Raw genomic sequence first — 19,885 nt, forward strand, 5'->3', positions numbered from 1 at the left:
AAGGTCCATGCCTGCTTCCCTCAAGGTGACTGAGCCAATGATGGGAGATGGTTGTGGGTATTTAGTGCCTTCTGCTAGTGCAGGGCTGGGAAGAAATGTGATCAAGGATTTCCTCGGCATGTACTGACAGGGAGAGAGGAGCAGGAAACATACTTCATCTAGAAGGGACCAACATCAGTTTCATAGTCCAGCTGTGACAACTTCAGGGCTGATGAAAAGGTAAAGTATGTCTTTAAGGGCACTGTCCAAATGCTTCTTCAACACTGATAAACAGGCAACAACCACCTCTCCAAGAGGTCTGTTGCAGAGTTTGACACCCTGTTGGTAAAGAAATGTTTCCTCTCATCAAGTCTGAGCTCCCCATGATAGATGAACCATTTTCCATGTGTCCTGGCACTGGGTACCAGGGAGAGGAGAGCAGTACCTGCCTATCAACATCTCCTCAGGAAGCCGTAGAGAGCACTGAGGTCACCCCTTAGCCTCCATCTCTCCAAATTAGACAAACCCAGTCTCTTCAGCTTCTTCTCAGAGGACATGCCTGTCAGTACCTTATCCAGAGGTACCCTCTGGGTGTGTTCATGTACCTTCCCATTCTTTTTAAATGGGGCCCTGAACAGCACATAGTACTCAAGGTGAGGCTGCACCAATGCTAAATAGGATGGGATGATCACCTCTTTTGACTGATTGATGATGCTGTGTTTGATGCACTCCAGGATGAGGTTTGCCCTCTTGGCTGCCAAGGGCACATACACTGGTGACTCCTGTTGCAACTCCTGCCAACTAGCACCCCTAAATGCCTTTCTGAAGGGCTGCAGTTACTCCATCTAAGGTGCAGAATACAGTATTTGTTCTTGTTTGGTTTTGTGCCATTACTGAAACTTGGATTTGGATGAATGACTCTCAGAATAAGTATTCTCTTTTTGTTTACACAGATGGAAACCTTCACCATACTGACGTTTCCCTATTTGAGGAACCCACTGAGTTTGAATACTTGAGGAAAGTGCTCTTTGAATATATGATGGGTCGTGAGACAAAGGTATGGAAATTTGTATATGCTGACAGGTGATCTTGCTGTATGATGTGAACTATCATGTGTTTGTGATTTGTTATGTGCTGTTTATTTCTGACAATAAAGTATTCAATAGGCTTTCACATTTTTTCCCAAAGAGACATGATTCATAACTTCAAGACTTCATCAGCCTGCCAAGATGAGTGGTAGGTGGAGGGAGTTTTCACATCTCTCACCCCATCAAGACAAAAACCATTATGGGTAGATACAGTTTTATCAGTAAAAGTCTCTTTGTCAGTCAAACTTTATGTAAAATGAAAGCTGGTATGCAGAATATAAGCAAAAGTGATCTTTTCATGTAGTCTTGACACAGACATGGTAAGTTACAGTTGGATTAAATAACAATTTGTTAGTAACTGTGTTACCAGCTGAAGATGGTGAAATACCTCTTCAGTAGTTGCTTAAAGATGTTTCATAGTATTTATAGAATCTGTATACCTTAGATGTTATTAATTCACTCTCAAAAGTAGTGAAAAGCTGGACAGTAGGCTTCTTGATTTCATATGCTGGTTTCCTTTCATTCATTAGATGTGTTTCTGGAGGACACTGAGCTTCGTGTTTGCTTTCTTCAGGATTATCTCACATAATCATAAATCTATGGATATATCTTAAGAACTGATTTCATCCTGCTTCATGAACTGGAAAACCATGAGCAGTGATGATGCAAATGATAGAACTTTTTAAAACAGTTTTAAGTATGCTTGTAAGGTATTACTGTGCTTTCCACCACTACCCCAACACAGTTCTTAAGTTAAAATATCTGTAAATTTATCTTCTCAGTACAGATGTTCCTTTCTCTCAACTTTTTTGTTCCTGGACAAGAAAAGACATTTTTTTAATCTAATTCTGCCTTGTAAGGTCATTTTGGTGGCCCTTCTCTGTGCATGATCCCCTATACTAGTGCAAATATGTATCCCTTGTCTCAAAGGTGATTCAGTAGTGGAATTGTTATATCTCTGGACATGCTTCCTCTTTTTTGAACAGAGTTCAAAAGAATCTGTGCAAATTATCTAGGATGTATTGCCAATTATGCATCCTAGTAAATGATACTGGAATGCAATCAAGACATTAATGAATGCACTGGTTCGTCTACAGTATTGGAGACATAAGAGAAATGTAGAGGTTGATGCGGATCTAAGAGTCAGGAATTAGTGACTTTTAATGTGGGTAATTAAACACATTTTTTGTAAACTGCTTTACCAAGGTGTGTATGTGTATTTGCTGAGAAGTTTTACTGTCTTGCCCTCCAATCCAACTTTATTATTTGCCTCTTGCTTGGCAGGATATCTGCAACAAGATTGACAGATTGCTTTTTCTAGGCATGCACTTTATCTAGTATGCTGTCTTATTAATGGACTCTATCATTTGAGCATAGATGCCATAGAACTTAAATCCCACTACAGCAGCTGAAGTTTGTGACAGTGTGCAAAAATTGTTTTCATATAATTCACTTTATGCATATACAATGTGAAACAAATAGTTATATCTTACTGATTTCACTGTTTTCCACTGACATTAATAAAAATAGTATCCAGTATTACTAAATTAAATTAATTTAAAATATTACGGACATCTTTGTGGATGTGGAATTATGTATGGATAACCTATATCTCTTCAGACAATGGCCAAGGTCATAACAACAGTGCTGAAGTTCCCAGCAGATCAGACTCAGAAGATACTAGAACGAGAAGACGCTCGACCAGTGGTAAGTTATGTAAGTAAATCAATTTTATGCAAGAGGAATAGGTTTCAAGAATAAGGAATTAGAAAATTTTTATGTCTTCTTTTCTTTGTGTCCACATTCAGGTGGACTTCTTTTCTCCTTACTTCACTTTTCTTCAGTGGAATATCAAATTCCAGCTCTAGTTTTGAATTTATAGCAAGAGTGAGAAAAAAAGCAAGCATGTTTTCTTTACTAGTATTTTTCGTCAGTTAAGACATATTTCTGATAGCGATGGATAGGACCAAAGCAAGTTCAAGTATCACTACTATTCTGTGGAATTAAAAAAGTAATCTGACATATCAAATAATATAAAATTAATGCTTCTTGAATTTAGACGTTTTTGTGGAGTCATACCAGTTTTTATAAAAATATATCAAGAAACATTACCAGCCCTGAGATAAAATTTCTGGCAAAAACAACAGGCATTTTGCTTGTAGAATAGAAAGTTGATTATCTCAATCACCTGAGATATGTGTTTGAAGTATGATGTGTACTATTTTATCTTAAGTGGGTATCCTAACAAGCTTGGGATTTTGATTAGGTTTTGGGCGTTTTTGTATGATCCTGCTTTATTTTTGTATTGAAAAAATACGAAAATATGTTAGTTTTCTCTGGGTCAGGACAGGTCAAAAATAAGAGTTGTAAACAGTTTGGTGTTGGTTTTTTTCCCTTTTTTTTTGACATTTGCTTAGTATTTAGCAGTTGACCTATTTACTAGAAAGGTGAAATTGGCTTTGAGAAACAGATAAGGAGGTAAAATTATTTGAGCATAAGCATTTCTTAGGTATTACTTTTACTGTTTTATGTATAGGAGCTACTTTTAATTAAAATAAAAACAGTAATAGTCTCCTCTACATTTGATTTGGAATCAACACTGTGAACCCTCTCTTTGTGGGTCACCTTAGTGAAATATTTAGGAATTAAAGTGAGAGGAAGAATTGCATTCTGTTTCTCTCACTGACCTTGCATATATATTTATTTCATACTTGCAAATACAGAATAAAATAAAAATTAATTTCACTTGTAGATACATTAAAGTCCTGTTGATTCACAAAAAAAAAAAATTAAAAGTCTGTATTTTCATCTTGCAGTATCACATTTGAGGAAAGTGTTAAGTACTTTAACATTTTCTTGTACACTTAGTATGTTTGAGAGCCTTGCAATCTTAAATATTTCAAATACTTTTAGAGGATAAAAATATTGATTATACTGCAGCTCCAGTATCATGTATTCAAAGCATTATTTTCTCTCTCTGACATTAAAATAGAAAGCTGAGACTGTTTTGTTTTGTTTTGTTTTATTTTGTTTTGTTTTGTTTTGTTTTGATAAGCCAGAGTAATATTTAGGAAAGATTTTGAGAAAAGAGAGATGGGCCTTGTTTTGCAGCCACTTTAGCTTTTTGATATTTAAACCTGTTCTTTCTACAACAGACATTTACAACTTCTGATACAAAATAAAAATTTAACTTGAATTCATCCAACAAATTTTCATCCTTGGTATTAAATTTTGTCTAAAACACACAGTGAGATTTTTTTGTAGGCTACAAGTGCTTTGATTTGTTTATATCTTTGTTCAAAGAGCTTTTGGGTTTCACATAGCAGTCCCTTCTTGGCTCATATCTGGCCTATGAATTCTCTCCTTTCCAAATCCACAAAGAGACTGAGTTACACATCTAATGGAAACTCAAATATTAGAGCATATTATGAAGGAAGAAGTATTTTTTCCTTTACTTTCCACATTATATGTTCATTTGCTGAAGCACAAATTATTCTGTCATGAGTCTTCCATAATTCTGTTTAGAACTAAAAAGTTAGAGATGTCTTTATAAATTATACTATCAAGAAATATGCTTGGTTTCTTTTAGTTTTTATTTATTGACTGACATGGCACTAATGTCTCTCCATACTTAATATTGGACTGATACCTGTATATGAAAATATCCAATGTTTAGCTCTCAGGAGCAATGAAGTTCTGAACTACAGCATAAATGTGCATTTTAACATAGAGCTTTTAGTTTATTGCTAATGCATCTGTAAGTAATTTTGATGTGTAAATTATTAACTTACTGTGCTACTAGACTAAGTGTGTGGTACTAAAGTATCTGTGAGTAATTTTATACCCTCTTAGTGGACATATATTTAACAAGTTTCTGAAAACTCGTAGCAGTTCCTGGTTAATAAATATATGCTAGATCAATGTAATCTTCAGTAATCTGGCTTTTACTATGTTGGTGTTGTGATCTAACTGCAGCATTTCATCCATAGATGTCCACAGAGTTCTTATTTGTTAACACTACATAACACTATCAATCAAATAGTCCAATAAGCTCTTTTCTTCCTGGCTTTGTAGTTTGCCTCACCTCGCAGTGGTATCTTTTGAATATGCCACCAGTCTGTGCTTAGCTAGCGTGTGGGTGAGTGAAGTATAATACATTCTTGTTTTATGTAAAATGAAATCTGTATTATGCAATTAAAGGTTCTTCTGTTTTTTTTTCTTGCCTGCTTTCCTTCATTAAAGAACAAATTTTGGTTGTATATGCATATGATAATTTTTGTTTTCCTCCTAATCATGTCTTGTTTTACAAAGCTGAGTTTGAAAATGGTAAATACTGATTCAAAACCGATCTTTTTGAGTGACCCTAATCCTAAGTATAATTTCAAATGTTGATTGAGCCACAAAAATCTCAGTAGTAGAAATGAAATCAGATTTTAAATCAATTAATATGTAATATTGAATTTTATTGCACTTGGCTTTGTTTTGTATTTATTCATTTTTTAATTTCCTTTTTTGAATAGGCAAACAAATCAGGTTTGTGGGAGACATACTGTACTGCTTGAAATTAATTATTACATCTTGTAAATATGAAAATGCATTATCTTTAAAAAGATGAATATTCTCTGCAGAGGGTTTGGGATATAATTGGGTTTAAACATTAGTACCTTTCTGAATCACAGCTTTGGTTTGATATCAAAAGATGCTAAAGCAGAGAGATGGTGGAGAACAATTAGGGGAGCTTTATGCTCTTAGTTTGTGTCTTTCTTCAAGTTTCGTTACGCTACTTCAATTATGAATCTCCAATGATAGTTGTAGCATTACAAGAATGGAAGAGCTGATGTAGGCCTGAAGATGCAAGTTGCATCAGACTAGACTAGCTAAACAAGCAACACACATGCAATAGCTGGTTGAGAGAGGACTGGGCTATGGAACAACACAGGAAAAAACTTCCTGCACTGGCTGATAAAGATTATGATTTGAATCCCTAGTGGTGTATCATACTTAATAAACTCTGCAGATGAATTCTATAGAATATGGTCGGTTCAACTTTTTTTCCCTCCTTTGCAACTGGAAAGCTTTGCACAGTTGCCAGGAGTTGATTCAGTGCATGTGAAGCAGTTGCTATCTCTTGGATGAAATGCATTTGTTGGCCTCCATCACTGTCAGAGCAAAATTAATTAACTTAGGCTATTGCCATTGCCATTTACCATTTACCACATTGCAGTTGACAGGTTATCTTCCTCTCCTGCTGTCATGTGAACACAGCCTTCAACACAAAATAATACCTCTTCCAAAGGAAAAAAAATTATTTCTCTAACACTCACGATTTCTACTTTGTGTTTTTTCCATCTTTGAATAAAATTGTGAATGTACTTTATTGCACTTAAAATGCAGTAGAGTTTGGACTGTTTGCCAACATCCTTCATCAGTTCTGACAAAATCAGCAACTGTTATCTCTATCCCTTTGTTGAAAATAATTGAATTGTAGATACAATTATCTACAATTGGAACAAACCTATTTACAACACTGTTGCAGAATAGGTTTCAGAAGATATGTTTGAAACTTAGATTCTTGTCATGCTGTCTGTAATGCTGGTGTAAAAAAATTTAGGTGGTCTGAGCTGCCTTTGAAACATATCACAGAAAGGCTTGTTGATACTGACCTTACTGTCAGAAATTATTGGTTACACTTTCATAACATCAGCTAATGTATATGTAAACTGTTCATACTCCATTATTAGATTGTAGTTGCCAACTTAATCTCAAGTATTTTTGTCACATACTCTTGCATGTATATAACTTAGAAATTAAGGGAGATACTGACTTCATTGTGAAGGCAATTTATATTTTCCTGTAGAGGAGGCTATGTGCTGGGTCCAAAATTCTGCATCATCATTTCAGTTTTGATGATAAGCCTTATGCAAGAGAGTCCAAATTTTTTTTTGTTTGGATTAATATGCAGTGATGTGGTAGACTATTTCCAGTGAGACTGCTGACCATTTTGCTACACCTTGTTTTGTTTTCATCAGTTTCTCAACTGTTTTGCAGGTACCGGAATGGAATTGCTTGCTCAAATAGTTTGGTAGTTTGACTTATGGAAATTCTTCCGTCTTCTGATTATATTAATAAACCATGCAATTATTTTAATATTAAGAGCTTCTAAGTTGTTCTCAATAATGTAACACTTGATTTCATTTCTTCCAGTTTTGGCTACGACCATCTTGAAGATTTTGTGATGAGAATGTCTCATGACAGTGCTGCTTAAAAATAGGTTTATATCTCTGTTGCCTCTTGAGAAGGGACGAGAAGAAAAGCTATTATTCAAGGTCACAAACAGAACAGCAAGAACCAAAACTCACCACCACCTTTGGACTGTGAATATAATCTACTGCCTTGGCAGAAATGCTAATCAGGGGTTATTTGGTTATTTCTCTACTATTGAATACTGTCTTCTATTTTGTGTTAAAGGTTATTTTTTTAAAGGAGAGAAAAGACTTTATCCTAGGAAAGAATTGCCTGCTACTGTATCTCTATACAGGTTTTACTGAGTGTTTTCTAAAAGTTGAAATAAATAATTTGTTTCTTCTATTTATTTTTTTTATTTTTGATTGAATTGTGCAATACATTTTGGATGGATAGCAATTGAGGTGATTTTTCTGATGAACTAGACACTCTTCTTGACTATTCTCTCCTGATTTGATCTTGATTGTTTGCTAGAAGGTCACTTCTATATGCTTTTGCCTACAATAAATCCAAATTGCAGTACCTCGTTTGTTTACTCCTAGCTTTTGTACTTATATTTTCTGAAGAAAAGATGTGTTCCTGTAAATTGTAAATAGTTACTACATAACTGTATCATATGCTGATCTGTGACTGTTGACAGCACGAATATGAATAGAGCTAAGATGAAATAAAGTTTATTTACTGTATAATTTTGGAACAACTTTGGTATGATTTTTCTTTTAAAGGACACACCAGTTTTGTTCTTACTCCTGTTGGAGACATTGTTAGCTGAGATATTTCCAGGCTGAAATCATTCTCATAAGAACAACTATTCAAGTACATTAAACTGTAAGTCAATGGAGACATTGAAGTTTCCAAGGGGTCACAACCTGCAAAACAGATATATGGTGGGCTGAAAAGCTAGCACGAGGATGTAGCAAATAGAGAAGCTTGATTTGTAAAAGTTTGAATAATCATAGAATTACAGTCTGGTTTGGGTTTGAAGGGACCTTAAAGATCATGTAGTTCCAACCCTCCTGCCATGGGCAGGATATCTTTCACTAGGTTGCTCAGAGCCCTCTCCAGCCTGGCCTTGGATGCTTCTAGGAATGGGGCATTTACAACTTTTCACTGTTCCAGTGCCTCACCATGCCCACAATAAAGAGTTTCTTCCTAACAGCTAATCTAAATTTCTCCTCTTTCAGTTTAGAACCGATCCCCTTTGTTCTGAAGGTTTTATTCTGATTTTTCTTATTTTTTTCTCTTAATTCTGTTAATAAAGTTTTTTCTTTATACTCTTTAAGGTTTGTGCCTGTTTTGCCCTCTTTCTCCGAATGCTTATCTCACAGAGAGAAAATGAGTAAATATACTCAAGTAAATGCACCGGCGCTTAGCTAGCACTAGACCCACTACAGCTAGACACTTCCTGTACTGAATATTTGGTTGGATCAGATTTAATTAAGTAACAACACTGGAATCTTGGGGCTGAAGTGTGGTGTGCTTTAAATAACATGCAGCTAACACTCACTGCAGGGCTTCAAGGTCAGGACAGTTTCCTTTACTGTGAAAACACATTTCAGGGAAGTAGAAGGTAGAAGCTCAGCCTAATTACAACTTTCTTTACCATAAAGGAAGACCCTAACTTTTCACCTCACCCTCTCTTCTTTTTCTTTTCTTTCCTGTCTTATTTATCTACTGTTCTAAAAGGGCCATGTAACTGACGATACAGTCTGCTGTTCATTCCTTTTCCTTTAAGCAAAGTTAAACACTTACAGAAATGCTGGACATGCAAGCTGTCCTGACACAATCAGGCAAAGGTGTCTCAGCCACAGGCATGCAAACCTGGTTTGGCTGCAACATCCATGATGCTCTCCACACACATGTGCAGGACATGGTCAGCCCCCACAGTCACACAGGCCTTCATCTCCATTTTGAAAAGTTACCCGCTAAATCAAAGTGACTTTCAACTAATTAGAAAACAGCTAATATTTGCCTAATGGCCACCAGGTAACCTGGACTGCTCTGAAAGTTGCAACCAAGAGATGCAAGCCATGTGTCACAGCAGATTCCTGCACTACACTTAGCTCCATTACCATCCATTGCTGTTCCATGATGTGTTAGTACAGCCATAAAATAATATGTAATTACCATAAGCTTAAATATTTTTTCTCTGATATGTCACATGGCAACTGCAGGAAATAATGGCTGCCACTGTTCTACAACAAAAGAAATCTCCAGAGATGTACTTCCTTTAAGTCAATCAATGTGCCTTTGAAATTACTCCAGTGCATACAGGAAACTAACTCAGTGTTAACAGAGGAAGGCTAGAATCAGTGTAAATGAAAGCCTGAGAAAGTAAAGGTAGCAACTGTTAGAGCATGGATAGACACAATGTAGAAGAACATGCAATTTACTGCTTTTGTTCTATCATTTCTAATTTTCCATATAATGAATATATACAACCAAAGAGAGTTTGAAAATCCCACACTGGTAGTGCTATTGAGAACCAGCATCTATGAATAGCTACACCATTGCTTGGTCTGGATATTCCTCACATAGCTGAGAGGCTGCTAGGCATCTGCTCATATTGATGGCCATAACAAAGCTTTAATGACTTCACAAAAGAGCTGTTTTTTCTTGAAACAGCAAATGAAAAATAAGTTTCTTAATTTAACAAACTCTCCCCCCACCTTCTTTTCTTTCCCACTGAAAATGTAAAAAGACAAAACTTGGGATTTTCAGTCAGTTTGTCACTTATAGAATAGTCTTTCTTCAGTCTCCTTAGGGAGAAGAGTCTCTCTTGTCATGCTATAAAGACTTTTCCACAAGAAACAGCTCTCTCGTGGCTTCAATGGCACAGCTAATCAGCTGCCCAGGAAAGGAAAATCTGTTCACAGCGTTAAAAGTCCTTGCCATACCTTACAGATATCTCACAGCTGCTTTCATGAGCCATGTCAACTTATTGGGGTGCTCTTTTAAGGATGAGCTGTACTAGCATAAAATAAACGTTCTCTTCATCCATCTCTGGGAACAGAGGGTTTTCTATTACTATCACTGGGGCAAGGTTTCTCATCTCTCTCTGTTCAAATTTCTCATTGAATCAAAATCACTTCCACATCTGCTCACTTTAGCACTGGTGCCTCTGTTCATGGCTGTGGTTAAAACACTACATCCCCTGAATGCATTTTCATAAGTTACAAGGAAACAAGAGTTTGATGTATCATAGTCCATCACCATGGCTTACAAGAGAATTTCAGCCCAAGACTGAGGCATCTCCTCAGTTCTGCCCCCCCATCTAGAATCTGACTCCTTCTTTACTGACCTCAGGATTCATGTTTTCTCTACATGTCTTCACCCTTTCCTTTTCCTGACTCAGGAGAAAATTAGTGTTCGTGGGTTCATTTGTTCTCAAGCTTTATCAATTAAAACAGTATAGAGTCTTGAAAATATTTAAAGGCTGATTTTGTCCAGGCTCTGCAATTGAGGAATCACAGTGTCTGTTGCTGCTGATCATGTGGTCTCTGCTGGCACTGCACAGACCACGCTGGCTGCTGGCACCGCCCCTGTGCCTTTCTTTCATACAAGGTGCGGGAAGAAAGGAAAAAAAACCGCTGCCGCTCCTTTTGTCCTTCTGTCTGCAGCGAAGCTGGCTAAGAGTGGCTAAGCAAACAAAGTCCATTGTGAGTCATGCTGAGACAGGCGCTGCCGCATGGTGCGGCCGCGTTTGCACTGATTTCGGCAGCGCAGTCCCAGCCAAATGGCCACTCCCAGACCAGGATGGCGGTGGCCGCCCCCAACCCAAACCGCCCCTTGCCTCGGGGCTGCCCTCAGTGCTGACCGTGGCGCCACTCCCGGCGCGGGTCCCGGAATAAACAAAATTCATTTTGGAGACATGCAGAAATAGCCGCAGCTGTGTGGCACTGCCTTGGCCACATGGATCCTGGCGGTGGGGCCACTCCTGGCGCGATCCTGGCCACACAGTTGCCTGTTGTTATGAATAAAAAGCTTGACTAGGCCAATATTCAAACAGCAATCAATTTCTTATTTAATATGGTAAAGTATGAGCAATACAGGAGTGGGTACAGTGGGGGAAGTTTTCCCTCCAACTGCACACCGATAATTGATGGTTACTGGTATTTATAGGGGTACTCATCAGTTTTTTCCAACAGTTTCTATTTCCAATTTTTACTCATCAGCAATTTTTATTTAAATTATTACATCACAATTCTATACACTATTGTGATTTTAATTTCTCAGGATGTATTTTCAAAGGAGTATCCCCAGATGGTGATGGTCCAGTTTCCGAAAGAGGAAAGACGAATCCCATCTGGTGGAGTCCAGCTCCCCAGATGTGTTCACCTTTTAATTGCAGACTATAAATCTCGTAACAGTGATGTCCAGCTTCCCTTCATCGAAACCATAAATCCTTGAGGTGATGTTCATCTTCCTTTCTCAAACTGTTTTTCTCTGCTTCAATAAGGCGTGAGATAAGCATATTTCCTATATATATTCTAAAGCTATAGTTTCAAGGATACAAGTAATATTCTAAAATTATGCTTCAAAAGGTTATTATTGCAGAGCTTTTTTATGGATTAAATGCAAGCAAAAAGCAACATCCTAAACACCTTAATTCCAATGCTCTTAAATCAACCAGGGTTAATTGCAAACAAAAGATAGGTTCAAAGGCCTTTTTCCATGCTTTTTTTTCATCAGTTATTATTAGAATTCGCAACTATCCCATTGTCAATGTCCACACATTTCACATTCACAAGTACACACTTCGCCTGTTTGTACCTGACACGAAACACAGCTTTGCATCTCACACTGTGGTGCTGGGATAGTCCCGATGGCATGGCCTGGCGGTGGCAGAAATCCCAACCGAGCTGTGTGCCAACCTGGCTGGGCAGGGCCAGGGCAACCTGGCCCCGCCATGCAGACCTGGCCCAGTCCAGCCTGTTCAAAAGCCAGAAGCCAAGAGTTTTCCCAGGCTGCCTTATTTTTAAAATGTGCTTTTCTACAGGACTGTGCTTAACTCCTTCAAGTGGTTCAACAAGGCCTCAATCCCCAAATTTAGCCAGCTGATTGGCCCTTCAAAACCAGCCAGTTCACTAGCTCCAGCAGGTCCCCACAGGGAGCCACCTTTGCCCCCCGCCTCCCCCCAACTGAAAACCAGACTTTCATTAAACCACAACATTAGCTAAATTAAATGTGAATTCTTTTTCCCCTCTCAGCCTCAGCACATTCAGAACATAATGATTCTCAGAATAGTAAACTGTTTGAGGTGAAGCACAGTTTCTGTGTATTTTACTCAGGTTCTGCTAGGGTGGGACCTCATTTCTAGAATGAACTGGTAGAAATGTTGCTAGATAGATACAGGATGAGCAGGAGAGATCCTGGTTGTGTGTTCTCTTCCTCAAGATGCAAGTATTCACATGCTACTTAAAAACAGTATGGAATTTGAGCTGATCTTACAGTACTCTCCTTGTTCAACCAGTGAGTAAATATGAAACTGCAATGCTAGTCCCTGGGAATCTGGGTGTGCCTTTATATATAGTTGTATCTATCCTACATCTGCTGGGGTTTTAATGTTGTCTTTTTTAAATGTGACTTGCTCAGTATGATAATAGAGAGAAGAATGTACCCATGACAATGGCCAGCATGAATTAGGTCTTACAAGGAGATGTGGTGCCTTTGTAGTGTTTTGCTCATGGCCACACATAGAACCTGCTAGGTTTAGGCTTTTAAGCATATACAGTATAGGCTGCACTTTCTTAGTTCTTTGTGGTGATATGAAAACTTCTTTAAAAAAAAAAAAAAGGTTTTGTAATTAGAGAGAGCCTTGAGAGCCTTCTTGCTTGGAGAGCAACACTTTGATGTCACACCTGGCCGGGTGCATGTGGACACCTCAGTAAAGTAACAGGGCAAGCCAGAAGTTTGGGCAGAGCAGTTTCCTCTTGGCAAGAACACTGCAGGTTGGAGAGCTGCTGGGCAACAGTCACAGCCACAGCCAGCCTTGCATTGTACAGGTAATCTCCTCAGCTCCTCTTTTATGTTCAATTATTTGTTAAACATTTTATTTCAGTTGCCTTCATTGACCCTTTCCAGGGCTTGTGCATCAGTATTTCCTTGGAAATAAGTTTTTAAGGGAGAGGATAAAGAATGACTTTCAATGAGCTGCTAGACAGCACAGACATCCTGTTTGTTTTATATAAAATGGGGAGATTGAACATAAGAGGCAAATGCATGAAATCAACAGCTTATTTTTAAGTTGAGAATAAGAATGTGTGTGACTTTAGAGAAGCTGTAATTAATGTTTATTTTAGATAAACTCTAATATTGACTAAAAATAGAAGTCAACTTAGGTATATTTGTAGACATCATCAGGATCCTGATGGTTTTCAGAAAGCCTTTTGTGGCAGTGGTAGTGCCATACTGTAGTTAGGGATCAAATAAATGCAGTATATCTTATATGTCACTGCTGCTGTCAAATAGTTGTGAGCATAGTTTGTTTAATGTATTTCACTGGGATGCTTGGACTGATTTATCATATGTCAGGGAAGGCAGGGCAATTAATATCTCAACTGATTTTATGTGCTTTGTGACCAGCCCAACCAGGCTGGTCCCTGTTTTGTTTGTTTTGTTGCTGAGGACAGAAGCATGGCTTGCTTTCACCTGGGACATGCAGGTCTCTAGGCACTCAGAAGGAGGCCAGGGAACCATAATATACTCTTAATTTTTTCCAGAGGTTCTGCTTTTCTCTGAAATTGGAGTTATGACTGAGCTTAGACTTTTTATTTTTGATGGAGGAAACTATACCAAAAAAGTCTCACAGTTTGGGCACAACAGTTGCTGTCTCCATTTTGGAAAACATCCCAAGACTTTTCGAACCTTACTAGTACCACCTGGCTGGTCTAAGAGTGTGTGACTTTGTTTTAATAGAGTGATGCTATAAGCAACTTGTTAGAAATCAGAGAGTGAACCATGGAACTGTCACATTGACCTCCAAATTTGTCATATTTTCTTGTTAATCTATGTGATGGCAGGGTTGTTACTGCTGAATTTGTCCCAGAATCTCTCTTATAGCCAGGCCAGTCACTGAGGTATATGAATAATGTTGCTCATAAACAAGAGAGCTTGCTGTGTTACTGTGTTATCACATCTGCTGTGCTTCTCTCTACATTATTTATAGTGAATATCACTCTGGGGAATGCAAATTCCTTGTCTTAAATCCACTGATTTAAATTTAATTGTACTTGCCAAAAAATTCTGTAATTCTGTCCTGGTGGAGAGCAGGGGGGTTTGAGATGTTCATTTTTTTTTTTTTTACTGTTTATATTTTCTAAAATCACTGGCATCAAACAATATCCTTCTTGCTAACCAGATGCCCAGATTCAGTGTTTTCCACATTATTAAGCTGAATAACTATGTTGCTTCTGGCATAGCTCAGGCCAATAGCTAGTCCTATGGAGTTCTACAGTGTCCCACAGTTTATTTTTCTGAACTCTCTGTAGGTGCAATATACACCAAATTAAGCCATAGCAGAGAATTTACAAACAATTGGATAGGAGAGGGGTTATTTGGTTAAAGCTCAAGCTTTGGGTTCACACACATAACTTCAAAAAGTGTCTTCTCTGTGTAGAGAATAGGTTTGGATCTCTCAAAGATTAAAATAGCTTATTGCTTGTATGAACTTTTCATACAAGGAGTGTATGATAGTTAACATGTGGAATAATAAACATTGAATAGCTGAATAATGGATAGCAGATGTGCCAAGAATGCCAAACAAGATATTTGAAAGCTGTGTAAAGTGGACCTTTCAACAAGTGGCCAAAGCTTGTGTGACCACTAGGATCTCAGCCAAATACATTTAAAAATTGAGGCTAAATCAGAAAGAAGAGATACCACTTCAACGGCTAAATCAGTGAGATTTAATATCATGTAGAAAAACAGAATCCATCATGGGGCAAGTATTCCATGACTTTCTCATGTCTAGGACATGTTTCCCACTTGTGATTTTAGTTCTGATGTAGTCACATGAGAAAAATGAGACAAAATCCACTTGTATTTGGTTTAAAAATTCTAAATAGTCCGGCTTCATTAAAGCTTCTGGGAGCTATTCCCTGACTTTCTGTGGGTTAGATCCAGACTGAACCTCTATCAGTGGAGGTTCACTAAGAGATGAAAATCAAAGGAAGCAGGCTGAATATCTATCTATCTATCTATCTATCTATCTATCTATCTATCTATCTATCTAATTATATACCTCATATCTTTGTCTTATGCTGTAATTTTATAGAAAGCTAAGACATAAATTTAAAGGCACGTAAATTGGTATAATTTTTGCCTAGTTAATTCCACATAGATTTAAAACTCTATTAATGAAAACAATAATTCCTGCTTTATAATAATTAATTTGTTTTTTAGGTCTCATCATTGGTTAGTCCTTCAAGGTTGAAATCAGTCTGATTTTTTCATGAGATGCTTCCAGCATCTCATGATTTATTGTCTTCACTGCAACATCGCAGCATATTGGTTCTCCTTAGGAAATTGTCCTGTTCTCCTGGGGATCCTCTAGAAGAAGGGGGAAGAGCTGTTGGTGATTTGCAACTCATCTACTAAGCGAGCCTAGGACTCAGCTACTTACAAAAACTGTAATAAAAATCCTTTGTGCCTCTGTATCTCAGATATGCAAATTTTTGGCAGCCTGAGGTTGCTGTAGAAAGTGCAGTTTTTGTGGCAGGTCTATTCCCCTCCTGATCTGGGACAGAAAACAACAACTGGTAGGAAGAGTTGATTTACCATTTCTCTTTGATGTATTTCTCTCATTGGCCCAGCACTTTTCTCAGAAGTTCCACAGTTAGCAGTAAAGAGGTAGTTTTCTACAAAAAAGCTCTCTTGTAAAAAGTCACCATTTCAGCATTCAACTCCATTACTTATAATCCCCATGAAGTTATTAAAAAGATTATAGAGAGGAGCTATAACCTGGAACAATGTCTTTTGAAAACAGGCAATATATTTTTCTCCAAACTGCTTATTTCATTCAATAGCCTCACCTAGTCTGAGGTTAAAATTCAGCCATGGGTTCTCACCATGGTCAAGAAACATTAAGTTAGATGAGACTGAAACAATGCTATCAAGCAAGTCCAGTTAAGAGCACATCAACTTTCTTAAGTATCAAGGATTTCCATGAATTATGTTTTAGGGGTATCATATATATTATTGCATTCCAATGATTGTTTAGGAGGTACTAGAAACTAGTTTTGGTGTAGAGTGGTTAGTATTTCTGGAGTTTCTGTGTAGTCATAAATAAGAGAGAGGTTTTATCTCTGGACCATTCTTGAAACCCCAGCTTTAGGTGCTCTGAATTCTCCACCGATGGAGCTTCACTTTTCCTTAACCATGGCTCAAGTACCTTGATAACCTGTCCCCTTTCTTACAGTGGTCCTGTGGGGCATCTCTCAATGGACCTGAAGGAAACAAAATTTCTCTATCATTTTGCTTAAGAGAGGCCTCATGGAGCTGGTGTGGCAATTTTAGGAGTAACTACCTGAGACTTATTGCATGTGATTTTGGAGTATGTTGCCACATGGCTTATTTTTGCATTTACACATTTTTATCCACTGGTCTTTCTTATAAGTGGTATATAACAAAATAAATTAGAAGAAGATTTGGTAATAGCATATTGTCAAATTAAAGTGTATCTCCTGTTGTTATGGTGATAAAAGCTATGATAAAATGATAAAAGAATTTAAAATATCCATCAATCCCTGAGCTGTGGTAATGAGGTTCAGTTTGAGTAACTGAGCATGATCTCACTAAAATAAAATTGCATTGTCACAATTCTACTAGTGAGACCAATGCTAGTGAACAAAAAAGAAGCCTGTGTTTGACTTGCAAAGTGTCTGTGCACATTTTTAAATATATACTATATGAATATGTACAGCAAAACTGTATTTCTGACCATATGCTGGCTGTCAGAGAATGAGAGATGCAAACTATGATGACTGCTTGCTGTTAGCAGTATGAAAGGTAGTCTGAGTCCCTGTTCATTGCAGTTGAGATGAAAGCAATGGCACAAAACTCCATGTTCATGTGACAATAGCTGACTTTTATTGAGAGCTGTTTGCCTTATACAGCTTTGAAAGTCTACGCATTTTTTTCTGATTGGCTAAATCAGTTGCCACCCAGCTAACTGGCCAATGTCCCAACCAACTGCCTGTGTCCCCCTCAGCCTAGACCTGCTGCCCAACAGCCCAGACCAGTCAAGTGATACAATTAAGGTAATTATATAATTACTTACATTTCAGGTATAAAATTATAATTGAGATTAATTAAAACTGTAGGCCCTCCAGGCCAGTAGTTAGGCACTACTACCCTTTTTGTTTTTAAATACAAAGATAGTGTCTGTCATCTTCTGCAGGGCCCTTGCAGATGGGGTGACAAACACAGCATGATGTACGGAACAATCATGATGATATAATCCGGGAGCCATCAGCAACAGCTTCACAGGATGGTATGCCACAAACTCTTCACAACCATAACCCAATTATAACAAACACCTAACTTTCTTAGAAAACTGTTAAACCTTAAAAACTACTATGGGTAACACTTTACAAACACTTACTTACAAAATTTTAAACCTTAGAAACTATTATGAGTAACACTTTACAAGCACATAAATTATTTCAATTTGTTAAACCTTAAAAACAGTTATGGGTAGTGCTTTGCTGGTTTGTTTCCATTGAAAGGTACAAATCCAGTTTTGTTCCCAAAATGTCTGTCTTCTTGAGACTAAGTAAAGTTACAGGTAGAGGTAGGCTGTCATTCCACTGGTCCCACATCTTCCTACAGTGGTGTGAAGTGTCATTCCCATTACTGCTCTACAACATCTGCTGCAGGATTGTCAGGGAGATGTGGTTGGGTGTGATCCCGAGCAGGGTGTAGAGCAGGACGCACACACCAAGCAGGCACCTGTCGGATGCCAACATCAGTGGAAATGCAGGCATAACTGCATCCCAGAGTAACAAGGCCCTAGGGACCTTTCCATTTATTGGTAAGGAGGTTCTTTACTGATACCTTAGGTTTGAGTGACTGAATGTCACTGCAAGATTGCATTGATAAAAAATGATTTAAAATTACAATATTCTGAGAATTACCAGTTACTGTTAAGTGATTTAAAGTGTAAAGTGCTTTAGTTGCCCTACTCTCTGGGGTTTCACCACACATTCCCTCCTTTTGTTTGTCAAGCATGTGTTTTAAGGTGCCATGGGCATGCTCAACAATCACCTGTCCCATAGGGGAATGAGGAATACCAGTGTGGCGAAACACACCCCAGAGTTTTAAAAGTGCTGAGTATTTTGCGAAATGTGTGCTGGACCATTATTGGTTTTTAATGTATGGGGAATACCTGCAGCAGCAAAGGCTGAATGCCAATGTGCAGTGGCATCACGGCCTCTTTCCCCTGTGTGGACTGAGGCCCATATGGCTGATGAAAAGGTGTCCACTGAGACATGCATATATTTTAAGCCCATATATTTTAAGCATCCAGCTTCAGAGACAAGGGTGACATCTGTCTGCCAGATGTGTAAGTCTCGCAGACCACAGGAGTTTACCCCCATCTGCAGTGGTGTAATGTGACCTTGACAGTTGGCACAAGAGTTAACAATGTTGTTTGTCAGTAAGAATTGCCTATTTTTCAGTAAGAATTGCCTCTGTAATGCTCTAACACCCTGATGAAAAGAGGCGTGGGATGCTCTTGCCTGTGTCTTGGTTGTGGTGCTGTCCAGGCAGAGCTAGCTAACCAATCAGCCTGAGCATTACCCTCTGCTATAAAACCAGGCAAATTAATATGACTCCAAATCTATAAAATATAATAAGGACATATTCTGACTTTGATTGTATGCCACAAACTTTTAAACTGTTCAAATAATGCAGTGTTATTAATTTCTTTCAGTAAAGCCTGGTCTAATCTTTGTGTTGTATCTGCAACATAGGCAGAATCAGTTACAATATTTAAGGATGTGGGAGGAAGTTATTGGAAAGCCATAGTGATAGCATGTAACTCCAGTAATTGGGGTGGTTCAGTATCATGCCCTTTGAGTGTTTGCCACCCATTGTCCTCCTTCCAGGTCACCTTGCCTTTCCCCATTTTCCCAGATCCATCAGTAAAGACAGTGAGACCTTTCAGCGGTGTACTGGTCTCAGTGACAATGCATTGGACCCACTTAATTGCAGTGGTTTATGACTAGGTAGGTGGTAGGTGATTTGTCCTGAATAATTTTGTAAAGCACTTTTCTGTGCCATGGTGTTTGCAAAGCACCATTCAAAATATTCCTGTGGAACAGGTATAATAATTTTTGCAGGATTTTTGGCATTTAATTGTAAGCATCTTTGATGACACTTAACAATTAATTGAGCGATTAATTCAAATATGGAAGGTGTCTTTTAAGACTGATGTGGTAGAAAAACTCATTCCAGAATGTGTAGACACCCATTCCAGACACTCAGGGTCTGACTACTGAGAGTCCCGTTGCCCAATGATACCCGTAGGATGTAAATCAGCAATAACAACTAATGCTGTAACACAAACCTTTGGG

The 19,885-nt window shown here is 38.0% G+C and overlaps 1 protein-coding gene across 9 annotated transcripts in view; it reads left to right on the forward strand.

The window, feature by feature from the left end:
- GOLGA4 (golgin A4) overlaps window positions 1–8,010 on the forward strand; it is a 77,250-nt gene extending 69,240 nt beyond the window's left edge. For 3 of the 9 annotated variants that reach the window (XM_077179243.1, XM_077179276.1, XM_077179284.1), the window contains 3 exons: window positions 933–1,036; window positions 2,688–2,783; window positions 5,142–8,010. In XM_077179243.1, coding sequence (XP_077035358.1) covers window positions 933–1,036; window positions 2,688–2,783; window positions 5,142–5,171 — 230 coding nt within the window. In that variant the 3' untranslated portion in view covers window positions 5,172–8,010. Of the gene's footprint in view, window positions 1–932; window positions 1,037–1,167; window positions 2,641–2,687; window positions 2,784–5,141 lie in introns of those variants that run through there. The other 6 variants (XM_054646336.2, XM_054646346.2, XM_054646357.2 and 3 more) reach the window with 6 other exon arrangements.
- Window positions 8,011–19,885: the final 11,875 nt, after the last annotated feature.

This window comes from Agelaius phoeniceus, chromosome 1 (assembly GCF_051311805.1).
Source record: "Agelaius phoeniceus isolate bAgePho1 chromosome 1, bAgePho1.hap1, whole genome shotgun sequence".
In the NCBI taxonomy this organism is placed as follows: Eukaryota; Metazoa; Chordata; class Aves; order Passeriformes; family Icteridae; genus Agelaius; species Agelaius phoeniceus.